At 38.8% G+C, this 12111-nt stretch overlaps 1 protein-coding gene across 1 annotated transcript in view; it reads right to left on the bottom strand.

The window, feature by feature from the left end:
* Positions 1-2190: 2190 nt before the first annotated feature.
* The window catches only part of EYA4 (EYA transcriptional coactivator and phosphatase 4), a 221427-nt gene continuing 211506 nt past the window's right edge, over positions 2191-12111 (bottom strand). Inside the window, exons 17-19 of the mRNA XM_084622652.1 lie at positions 10076-10197; positions 7099-7199; positions 2191-5473 (exon numbers count right to left, since the gene is read on the bottom strand). Of these exons, the coding sequence (XP_084478778.1) occupies positions 5393-5473; positions 7099-7199; positions 10076-10197 (304 nt within the window). The 3' untranslated portion in view covers positions 2191-5392. The remainder of the gene's footprint in view (positions 5474-7098; positions 7200-10075; positions 10198-12111) is intronic.

The raw sequence follows: 12111 nt of genomic DNA, 5'->3' as shown, positions 1-12111 counted from the left end.
CGTTTCAACTTTGAAAAGAGATGACTTGGGGGGGGAATATAATAGAGGTCTATAAAATCATGACTGGTGTGGAGAAAGTGTTATTCCTCATAACACAACAACTAGGGGTCATCAAATGAAATTAATAGGCAGCAGGTTTAAAACAAATAAAAGAAGTATTTCTTCACACAACGCACAGTCAACCTATGGAACTCCTTGCCAGAGGATGATGTGAAGGCCAAGCCTATAACAGGAGTCAAAAAGAACTAGAAAAATTCATGGAGAGGTCCATCAATGGCTATTAGGCAGGATGGGCAGGGATGGTGTCCCTAGCCTCCGTTTGCTAGAAGCTGGGAATGGGCAACAGGGGATGGATCACTTGATGATTACCTGTTCTGTTCATTCCTTCTGGGGCACCTGGCATTGGCCACTGTTGGAATACAGGATACTGGGGTAGATGGACCTTTGGTCTGACCCAGTAAGGCCATTCTTATGTTCTTAATTCCATTAATGACTAGTGAATAAGAGCAGGTTGGCTCCGTTGGGTTTTCTGAAATGGTACTAAAATGGTTTTGTCTGATTTATGCTAAGCCATAAATGAGCTCTGGGGGACTAGTTTCTGAAGACTGTCAGTAGTGGTTCAATTTACTAGTGTAGACTAGGCTTATGTTAGTTTACTGTCCATCCTACCCACTCACATTGCGAATTACATCCTTAGGTCTCCAACAAGAAACTAAAAGTATGAAGCATATGAAAATATAAAGGATGTGAACTTTTCAGAAAGCCTTTGCTTGGTGCCATGTGCTTTGTGCATAGGCTGGAGCTCTTTGTAACAATCATTGATAAATCTACTTATCTACATGTGCTTCACTAGTTAAAAATCATGGACAGTAAGTGCTGTGGCAGAGTGGTGCTTATCTACTCTGTAGAGGTCTCATGCCATTTACCCCCGTTGACCTCTGCAGGAGAAAGTGAATATTCTGTTCCCCCACATCCTTAGTCCAGCACAAGCTAATACAAGCATTTTTAGTCGTTCGAGTCGCACTCTTTCAGGGTTTCTTATAGGATAGGAGGATGTGCACCTTTGTTTTGAATTAATTGGGATCAACAAGACTTACGAAAATTTGCACCTTCTGTTAATTATTTCCCCCTCCTTACTGTTGTTTACCTAGGGTCAGGTCTTCAACTGGTGTAGCTCCACTAACAACTGACTTCAATAAAAGCAGATTTTTTATGGGCTGAGGATCTGGCCCTTGTCACTTCTAGACACCAAAGAGAAGACTGGTTTATAAGGAGACTTAGGTCTTCACCCTGCAAAAACGTAAGTATGTTCATGACTTTGACGTCAATGGGACTGGTTCACCTGCATAAAGTTATGCATATGTTTAATTCTTTGCAGGATCGGGGCCTTATGGCATGGTCAGTCCTTAATAAATTATATCCCTGCACCCACTTCCCATTAGAAAACATCTGTCATTGCTGTTCCCTTGCTTCATGCAGGAGCCTGAGTGAGCAATTAAGTACCAATGACAATCTATAAATCAAATGATGGGAAACTGCTACAGAGTGACTCCTTCCTCAAGCTCAGGATCACTACTCCTGAGCTACAGGGGGCCACAAAGCAATAACTACAAAGATACTGCCATAATGGGAACTCACATGAGGAGGGCTGAGCTGTTGACCAGATTACCTGTTAATTTTCAGTAGTTCAAACTGTCTCCGGTGTAAAACAACCTAAATTTTGATGCATTTGCATGTAGAAAAGACACCAGCATAAAAACAAAAAGAAAAGGAGTACTTGTGGCACCTTAGAGACTAACCAATTTATTTGAGCATAAGCTTTCGTGAGCTACAGCCCACTTCATCGGACGTAGCTGTAGCTCACGAAAGCTCATGCTCAAATAAATTGGTTAGTCTCTAAGGTGCCCCAAGTACTCCTTTTCTTTTTGCGAATACAGACTAACACGGCTGTTACTCTGAAACCAGCATAAAAACGTTACAGGTAATAAATAAATGAATCAGGAATTCATATTAAGAAAACGGCTAAGACGTAGTGACTTGAGATCCTGCCCTTAGAAGAGACTACTGTGCAATGAGGTTTCAAACACAAAACTAGAAATCTTGCAGGGCAGTATAGTGCAGAAAATGACAACAGTTCCAAATGTATTTATTGAGAAGTAGTAAAGATGTACATATATTTTACAAGCTTTTAATATTAATTTACATTTTCTTAAATTATGTAGGCCCAAATAAACTAGAACTTGCTAATACATGACAGAGACACTTGGCTTCAATTAAATTTCCAAAATGCTGCTATTGCTGGGAGTCATAACACAATTTTGGCTCATGTCACTAAAAAGTTCCTCTTTGGAGATACTAAATACCATATTCATTTAAAGCATGTGCTTGGTATAAGGTAGAGCTGGCTCCTGAACGAAAACCCTGGAGTTTGGATCCAAATTCACCGCTAACACATAGTCTTCCTGGCAAGACTACATTCAAATTTGGGATTTGGATTTCAACTCTCTCTTCCTCCCCCCCGCCCCCAAAGGTTCAGGTGTGTTTGGATCCAGGATTTTGATATGGGCAGATCTCCTGTGTCAGGGGTTAGACTGGAACATGCTTTTGCGCCTGTTTTTGGCGCATATATTGCTGCTTATACTGGACACTCATAATTCTGGGAGTCAGCCATCACCTATATCTTTGTGCACAATCAACAAATGTTTTTAAGACCGCTTTGCTTCTAGATTTCACTTTACTTTTTCATATTTAACTGTACGAGCTTACCCCTTATCATATTTAAGATATTGCTTACTCTGTGATTGAAATTGCACTGTATTTATATCTTGCAAGTGCAGTATTAAAAGTGTCTAATGTTCAAGTACTGTACTCACTTTAGATTGCTACAGTAACGGCAAAAGGCACAATAGTCTATATTTTAATTGCACACAGTATTTGCAAATATAACATTGTATTCATTTTGGGGGTAGGGGTTGAAGGGAGGCAGTTATTATTGTATTATATACATTGAATTAAAATGCACTCAAAGCTTACTTTAGGTCCAACCATACCTATTTGGAACTGTCCAATTTGAGTAAAATACCTGCCTTGGTTATTCATGCCTGTAGTTCTCATGCAGGCAGCCTTATCAAAGTATCTGCTATGAGACTGTATTTAAAGATACCACATGTGTTACTTTTTCCTTAAGTAAAGTATATCTGCATCTGGATTTCTGGAAAGAGCTTTGGTATATTGTGTATGTGTGAAGTGTAAAGGGTTTAGGGCTAAACCCTAAAGTGGTGAGGCGCTGTAAGATTTTGTGAATTATGTATTACTATTATTATTATTAATGGTATGAAGCTAATGCATAGAGGTTCCAATATTATCATGGCTTCATTGTGCTAGATGCTGTAAAAAACATACCAAAATTTTATCCTCTGAGCCATACTCTCCCATTGGTTCACATGCATAACTCCCATGAAGTTGTGATTTTTTTTTTTTAAATAGATGGCAGGCTGTGGACTACATATTACTAGAGCTGCTACGTTCCTTTTCAAAGCAAATGTTAAAATCATTTTGAAGACTAATGTCCTTCAGTATATTTAAAATCTCTTCACTTAAAAAAATCTTCCACTGCAATAAAAAATGAAAACTTAAAATATTAACCTTTTTACATCAGTTTATTTTTAGGCCAAATTTGATCAGGTACCATACTGTAAGAATAAACTACCTGTAAATAATTCACAGCCCTAGGACTCTTTCAAGGGAGGGGAAAAAGGAATCCCCCCCCGCACAAATTTCTCCTGTAAAGTGGAGGCATATAATAATTGAATATGTGGCAAGACCAGTGTGAGGGCTGCACATTTTAAACTTGAGGCAGTAGCATACCCGTCTGTTGTCTGAATGACTTGTGTACAAAATTCCAAGGGAGGCAAAGGAATTCCTTTTGACTGAGTTAGTTATAAAGGAGTTTTGCCATTGACTTCAGTGGGGCCAGGATTTCACCCAAACACCTGACTTTGACATGGCCAATGTAGTTTAAATAAGCAACAAGTATTTTCCCTATGAATAGAAGAGAAATAAGTTGGTTTCACAGCAAAGAACGGGAGTATCATTGAGTACTGTCCTTACATAGACGTCCTTTGCATTTCACATCCTATCATGACAAGTTCACTCACAGTTGGAACAAGTGGGTACACATGTTAGTATCAAGGAAGAGCAATTTCCATCCTCCACAATACACTAGTCATTAACACTTCCACTTGCTTCATGACACTGAAATCAGATGTGAGGTGGTAGGACTAGTGTGGAATATGATCCTCCAGGCCTTTCCTAACCTGGGAAAGAGGGAAATGGAAGAGACTTAATTTGGTTTTCTGTAAATGGCAGGTGCGCTCTGCATGTTTTTTCCGGTATCTGTAAGTAACTAATGAATAAGTTTTCTCATGTGAGAATGAAGAAAGGATGTTCAAGATGTTAATGTGTAGATGTTCAAGATGCAATTGCTTTAGCTTTGAAGGTAACGGTCCCCAATATCATTTCAGCCTCCCAAAAGCCTCTTAACTTGCCTCAGTGGAACTATTCAGAAACCAAATAAAAACCACAAACTTTCCTTTATTTTTTTCTTACTAAAACAAACGCTTTTGGTGCAGCCCTGCTTTTTGATTACTTGAATTTGAAATTTGGTCATGTCAAAAAAATTTCACAACTTTTTTTTTTGTTTATCTACATAGTTTTTAACCAAAATTACATTGTAACACACAAACACGGTCTTGTCTTTAAGGCACAACACATCATTATGCACATTCTGTTTGCCAAACTTAGAAAAGAGACAATATTATATAACCCTTCCCCACCCCCTCCCCCAAAAAAGAAAAATTGCATCCACTTCCAAAAATCAGCTGCTAATAAAATCACAGTAAATTATTTTCATCAATAATTTACACAAATTACAGATCTAGACAGGATTGTCATTATACAGTCTGAGTGCATTCCAATTCAGATTTTCTGGGTTAGGTAGGCTAAAGTCTGGTTCAAACCTCAGTGCTGAGAGTATACCCCATATTGAGGAATGTTGTTGACCACCACCGTGTCGGTCAGAAAACGCATGTTGGTGCTTTGCCATCATGAGTCCTTTGTTCGCTCCCATTAGGGCTGATTTGGTGTGTATCAGCAACCTCCATAGTTTTTATTCGTTAAAAATGTTGCATATATAAGACCATAGAGCTTCCTTATGTAGCGCTAACATTTTAACTCCATTCAGCAATCTGAATTCTTCATTGTGGAATTTTCATTCCAAATATTTCTTCCCTTCTTAAGACAATTCATATGTGTTAAGCCAGAGGCATCGAATCACACATAAAAATTCAGTGTACTTGAAATATAAAAAAGGATCGCCAACTATAGAACACAGTTACAAATACTCTAGTTCCAGTGCTTGATGTAGAGCCAAGAGGTCCGAGTGACTTGATATCCTCCAGAAAGGCATGTTGTGCTACATTTGTTAGGGGGAAAAAGTGAGGGGAAAATGAACACCTTGTCAACAGCAGAAGGTGCACAGCAAATAAATACAGTTAAACTCGCAACAATACATTTGTAATGTTATGGTTGCAGCCTGATGTTTGTTAGTAAAATACCGACAAAAATCAGACCGAAATAGATCTGAGCTTAATTCTTATAACTAGGAGGAGCTAATCTGATAGTTGGTTTCACTATTCACACTGGAAATAGCCCAAAACTCACTGAATGCAACTCCCTTCCTTTGGCCAGGGGACATTGCTCATTTCTACTATGGAATGTTTTAGAAAAAGGATGATCACAATTTATTTATTAAAAAAGTTCAATAACCCCATTTAAAGAGTTATAGGACAGTCCTGAAGGAAAGGCTCATATGTAACATTTTGCAACAGAGACAAGTATTTTTTGTTTTTGCTTTTTTCCCCCCAGCTGGGGGAAAACTCTTCTAGAGAGAAACTTTCAAAACACTGGTTTAAATAAAGATGACCGATACTGCAGAAAGCATCAATGTCTGCTGGTAGATGCAGTATAGTGAATTACAGATCTACCTATGCCAGTTCACTCTTCGAAGGCTGCTGCTAGACACTCTACTAGCTCCCTGGAACTACGTAAGAACCTTTCTTTTGCTCAGTTCAGATCTATTTGTAAACTGCTGTGTTCATCTATTCCTCTGAAAACCATATCTATTCATGCAAGTACAGCTACAGTTAGAGAGAAGCATGCCAACTGGAAACTGCCGAAACCAACCACCTGTGTTCAGCACAGACCCATCACCAATACTGCACCTCTATAAGCAACCATTTGGAATGAGCATTTTGATTTTGTTTCCATTACAGTGTAAATGTCAAAACAACACACTGGACACATCAAAATGCTAGAAAGATTTAAGTTTTGCTATCCATAGTGCTAATTCTTGGTGTTTCTGGTCATAACTCAGGAGGCAAAGAGTACAACATTCAGAGTACAGCTTTTCTACGTTACTGGGAGTTACAGGGGAATGTGTTTGACTTCTGAAAGATTTCCTACTTGTTCTGTTTTCAAATATTGAAAATTTAATTGCTTATACATCATACTTAAATTTTTACTTTGAGAAAACTGAAAATAAACTGTTTTTTACTTTGAAGAAACTATTTGTACATGTGTGTCCTCCTTTTGCAGAAGTATTTCTTGAAACAAACTAGGTTTTAAAATCAATCATGTTTCCCCATGTATATTCTAATAACGTTTGTTTTTCTTCATGATAGTAGAACTTTGGCACAATACTTTTTGCTGGTTTTCTGCATTCTCTCTGACTAATTTCCCCGTGTTGTTTTAACCCAAACCCCTCTTGCTTTATTACTTCATTAGGTTTCATTTGCTTTGTTCTCCCCATTAACATTCATTTAATTTTGTGGGGTACATTTCTTACCCAGATTGTCATAGAGCAAATGCTAGAATCCAAATGGTTTATTTTAATGTAAGTGTAGGCCTTATCATGCTCTTGGTGCCTCTGAATATTTAACTTATTTGCCAATCTGACATTGTGCAACACTAGCGGAAATGAAACAGTTACTAATGCAAGCCTTTCTATAGATCACACCAACATTTCATGAGACAGGTTACCTTTTTTGCTGCCTGTTCTTCTTCTACACCATCCCCAATTACAACATATACTACTTTTCTGCCAAACCTTTGCATTATTCGTTCAAAGCAACTTTCTTTTCCTGGAAGATAAATGAGATAAGAGTTCAGAGTGAAGTTACCTGGTTAGCTGCATGCTCCTCATCTCGTCCATCTCCAATCACAACATAAGTTATGTTAGTGCCAAATCTGGACACTATACGCTCAAAACAGCTTTCTTTGCCTGAAAAACAACGCACTACTTATTCAAGCCATCATGTGAGTTATCCTGAAGCTTTACAAAGGGTTAAGTGAATCCTATCAAAAAGTGTGCTTTTTTTCATAACTCCCAGCTTTTGGCTTGTTTCACAGATACAACCAGCAAAAAAGCAGTTGTTGAATTCCTTTGGTCAGACTAAGCAGATTTATCTGATATTAGGTACAGATCTTGGCCGTAACAGGAGGATGGTATTACCACCATTGTAAAAACATAAAATTGAATTTCAATACTTGCAGATTTTAATTTTTTCCCCTAAGGACAGTAGCAGTTTCATTTAAAATGTATTTACTGAAAGGGAAAGAGCTGTCATTATGGGACAATGGGCACTCAAAGCTAGGGGGAAGAATGAAATGAAACAAAGTTGCTGAGAAGATGCCCCTGAAACATGTGCCATTTTGCAAGACTGTGGATTAGGTGGGCTCAGCCAGTGACAAGAAAGGAGGTTTATGATTAGGAAAACACTGTGCTTTGGAACTGCTGAATGAGGACCAGATTGTAGTGAGTTTAAGGGCCACCTCCAATTACAGATGCTATGCTCGGAGTGCAGGGACCACTCCTTTTGTACAACCCCAGCGGCCTAACCCACCTGAAAGGATGTGGGGAGAGGGGAGGGATGTAGTACTGGGCACAATTCCGCTGCATGTCAGGCAAGAGTTCTACTTTCCTGCGGCAGATGGTGCTACTCTGAATATCACTCCTTGCTGTAGTCTGAATGCAATTTGCACATTAGTTAAAATGTGCAGGTTGCCATAAATGAAATCCATTAAATTGGCGGTTTAATGTAATTTAGGCTATTTGCTATACTTAATTCTTTGAGAAAGTTTTAAATGATTTCATGCATCTCCTCATTATGGAATGATATAGCTAATTAAAAATATCAGTTTTTCTTTGAGCTGGTGAAAGGCACATTTAAAAAATGTTGTTCTAAAAACAAATATATTCATGACACTTTGCCAATGAAATCTGATTGATTGATAAATTCAACCTTCATATTTTTTAGTTAAAATTTGGAATGGATGAATTGTCAGATATGAACTCTTCCAAATTATTAGCTATTTGGAAATCACCATTCTGGTGACCTTTAATGTTCAGATGCAAGTTCTTCTGAAACCATCAGAAGTCAAAAGTGAGGCCATATCATATTCGACAGGAAATTCTCCCTAGATTTTCAGTAGAAACTTGGGTTGTCCTGTGACCTAAATGTTACAATCATTTTAAGAATTTTTAATACAACCTTTCATCAGGTGGAAACCTTCACTCTTTCCTCATATTTTATAATCACTCTGCATGCACCTCAATTTGCATTTTCAAAGGAGTCTTAGATGTACCTTTGAAAATCCAAGACTAAATTTTATTTTGTAGATTGCACTTTTCAAGAGTATAATTTGTCATTGTATAATACAAGAAGTTAATTATAAGTTACTTAACAGACTTGAAGGGTATTGGATGCCTGAAATTGCTGTGTATGAAATGAAGATCTTAGTTTATAATAGAAATTAGCTGAGCCTCTCTTATAATGCTGACGAGGTAGCTGAATTTATAAAAATGCTGGTTCATAAAAAGCACTGGAATTACATAACGTACATCTAACATATAAAAGATGAAATTCAACAGGGAGAATGTAAGAGGGAAGACCCTCTTGTGGCAGGCCATGGCACAATAGGCATGCCTGCCTCAATGTCCCATTCCAAAGTCCCCAGTAACTCCTCTTCAGGTTCTCTTGCTATAATAAATATCCTGCTTGGGGCTGATTTATTATAAAACCTTGTGCAAATGGTCCAAAACCAAAGTCCCGAACATGTAGTCCATTTCTCACTCAAGTGCAAACAGTCATGAAAACTAAACTTATTGTATGATGAAACACATAACATACTGGCTTCTTCAACCTTGCTTGGACTTTTAGTCATCCCTTGTCCTTGTACCAGGACAGCCACCACAGCCCTCCCAACTGAGGTATAATCCTGCTCTTCCCAATAGGAACCCCCAGTGCAGCCTCTCCTCTGGCCCTCTCTCAGTTCCCCTGCATCCAGCACTAGAGATGTCAGCAGGCAAGCCCCTCCATTACTCCCCTATCTTCAGTCCTCTCTGCCTCGCAGCTCTGCCTGTATCCAGCAGGCTCCTCCTGCTCTCTGACCCAAGCTTTCTTGCTTGGGGAAGTCAGCCAACAAACCCCTCTAGGCGCTTTTCTTGCCTTCAGCTTTTCTCCCAGAAAACACCTTCTGCTTCTTTCTAGGAACTTCCCATAGTCCCTGGTAGCTCTCACCTGTCCCTGATTCCCACACAGGCCGCTCTGGTTCACCACTCTCTCTCTCTCACTGGCTTTCTTTTCTGCTCTATACCCAGGTGCCCTCTTAATTGGCCAAATTGGAGCCTACTGATCAGGTGCACTAAAAGGTGCTCTAAAAGGGCCAGTGTCGCCCTGTGACAGAGTTATATATTTAGATGGTAAATATTCTATATATAAATGTGACAAGTACTGGGATTAGAAGTACTCATAGCAAACATAGATGTTTAAATTTCTTAACAGTATTTAAACAGTCAATAAATCTTAAAAACTGAAGCAATGAACACTTTATTTTCTACCTAAACATTCATGCTATCAGAGAAGTGGCTTTGAATCCATCCATAACTAATAAGAAAAAATATTTTCATATGATAAAGCAAATGCAGTCTTTGAGGACTAAAGAGTAATTTTCTTACCTATTTTGGTTGCACTGTAAATATTTTCAATAGGAAAAGCACCTCCTAAACTATACAACAGGACTTTTGCAAGTGCTGGGATGAGTTGGGTGGTTGTTACCAAAACGTTTACACAGTTACTCCTGAAGGGAGAGAAATAATTGTTCAACCTGCATAATGGTACATCATTCAAAAAAATTACACCGTTCCTATTTTGCTAAATAAAACTGGCCGCCGAGGATGGCATTCAGGCATTTAACCTGAATTCAGGATGGCGTTCAGGCATTTAATGGCATTCCTGACATTTAACCATCAATCCAAATGCATTACCATCACTTAACCAGCGTTGAGAACAGTTTTATTAAAAAAATCTTATTCTTTGTCTGAAGGTTTTTCTGTTTCAGGCAAGTGCGTAGGTCTGCAGTGCTGTGACAACTGGCTTCCTTTAAGATGTGTCAAAATAAATGCTCAAAAATTGAGACACCCCAAATCACTAGTCACTTTCAAAAACGTTCCCAAAACAGCACTCTCAAATTGGCAGTGACTGGTGACTAAGGAACAATCAGATGCAAAAGAGTTAGGAGGGGGAAAAATGACTTGTCATTCCTGCCTTAAGGGGAAGGACAGGGACAATAGAGAAATACATATTTTTCTCACCCAAGAATTGTAAATTAATGGTGGCCTCAAAACTGAACATCACCATCTTAATATTTCAAGTGTGGAAAGAGCAATCTTTCCAAGGGGAGGGGAGAGAAAAACCTAATCAGTGATGAAACTGGAAAGTTTTTAATGTCACTTCAGTCTGGCTTTGAGGAGTTCAGATGGCAGCAACTCTACAACCAGAAATGGAATTTAACACTATTACAAGGTCAGACAAGGAAGGGCTTGATCACTAGTGTAGCCCACTGGTGTTAACAGGGGGCTAGGACCAGGAACTTGTGGGGTTCTAATCCTGGCTCTTCTACAGGCTTAACATGGGACCTCTGGCAAGTGATGTAATCTCATGTCTCAGCTTCCTACTCAGTAAAATGGAGCTAATACCCATCTACCTCAGATACACTGTGAGGATTGATAAATGTACAGTACTCATGAAATACTTGACAATTATTTAAACATCTCTGACTGGTCTTTATGTAATCGGTAATAATTTTCCAACAAGCCATTATTGCTTAAATGACAATGCAGTTTTTGAATACTGTGTGGATGATAGTTTTAGAAATAAGTAGTATGGTGTCAAACACACATGCACAAATTATTTGTACTTCTATTTTTTTCTTTCATTAGATACTGCTAAAAACAGTTTTCCAGTTTAGCTGCTGTTTATTAAAAAAACATGTAGATGTTTAAAATAGTTGTTCATTTTGTTCTTTTCCCTTAACACCAATTCATCTCACCCATGTTACTCTTGAAATGGAAGACAATGTGGCTCCATGTTGTTCCTTTCCGTGGTTTTGCACTTGCAGTACTGATTAGCTCAGAGGGAACGGGTACTGCTCTGGGAATATCATTGTTGGAGAACCAGCAATGAAGATTATTTTTATTTCTTAGGGGTGGGAATGCTGCGTTTTAATTACTTTGGTTAAACAGAGAGTTGCTCTAAAAAAACCTGCATATCCACTCAGGGCATGTTTATATTTCAATGTAAGTCCAGGGTTAATAGCACATGAGTTCGCAGATCCTGGATTTGTTAACCTAGGGCTTGAGCATCTACACTAATTTGTAACCCCAGATTAGGAACTGTTGAACCTTCAGTCCCAATCTGGGGCTCCAGTGTATACAACACATTGTGCAGCCTGAGTACAACCACCCATATCCCAGACTCCCTAGAGCCCACCCAAAATGTGGCTGCCTTAGCCTTTTGTTCATTGTGTAGTGTGTGAAAACTTGACTGTCTACAGAACAAAGAAAGTCAGCCTATGGGATGCTAAGGGTGGACTCCCAGAGCATGAATCCAATGGCTGTGTCTACACTGCAAGCAATAGGGCTTGAACCCTCGGTTCTGGCTTGGTCCTTCTTCCCCTATGGTGCCCTCAGACCCTGGGTCAGAGCAATTTGTG

The sequence above is a fragment of the Lepidochelys olivacea genome (assembly GCF_965140295.1).
Source record: "Lepidochelys olivacea isolate rLepOli2 genome assembly, chromosome: 3".
NCBI lineage: Eukaryota > Metazoa > Chordata > Testudines > Cheloniidae > Lepidochelys > Lepidochelys olivacea.
This window is presented reverse-complemented; position numbering and strand designations above follow the sequence as displayed.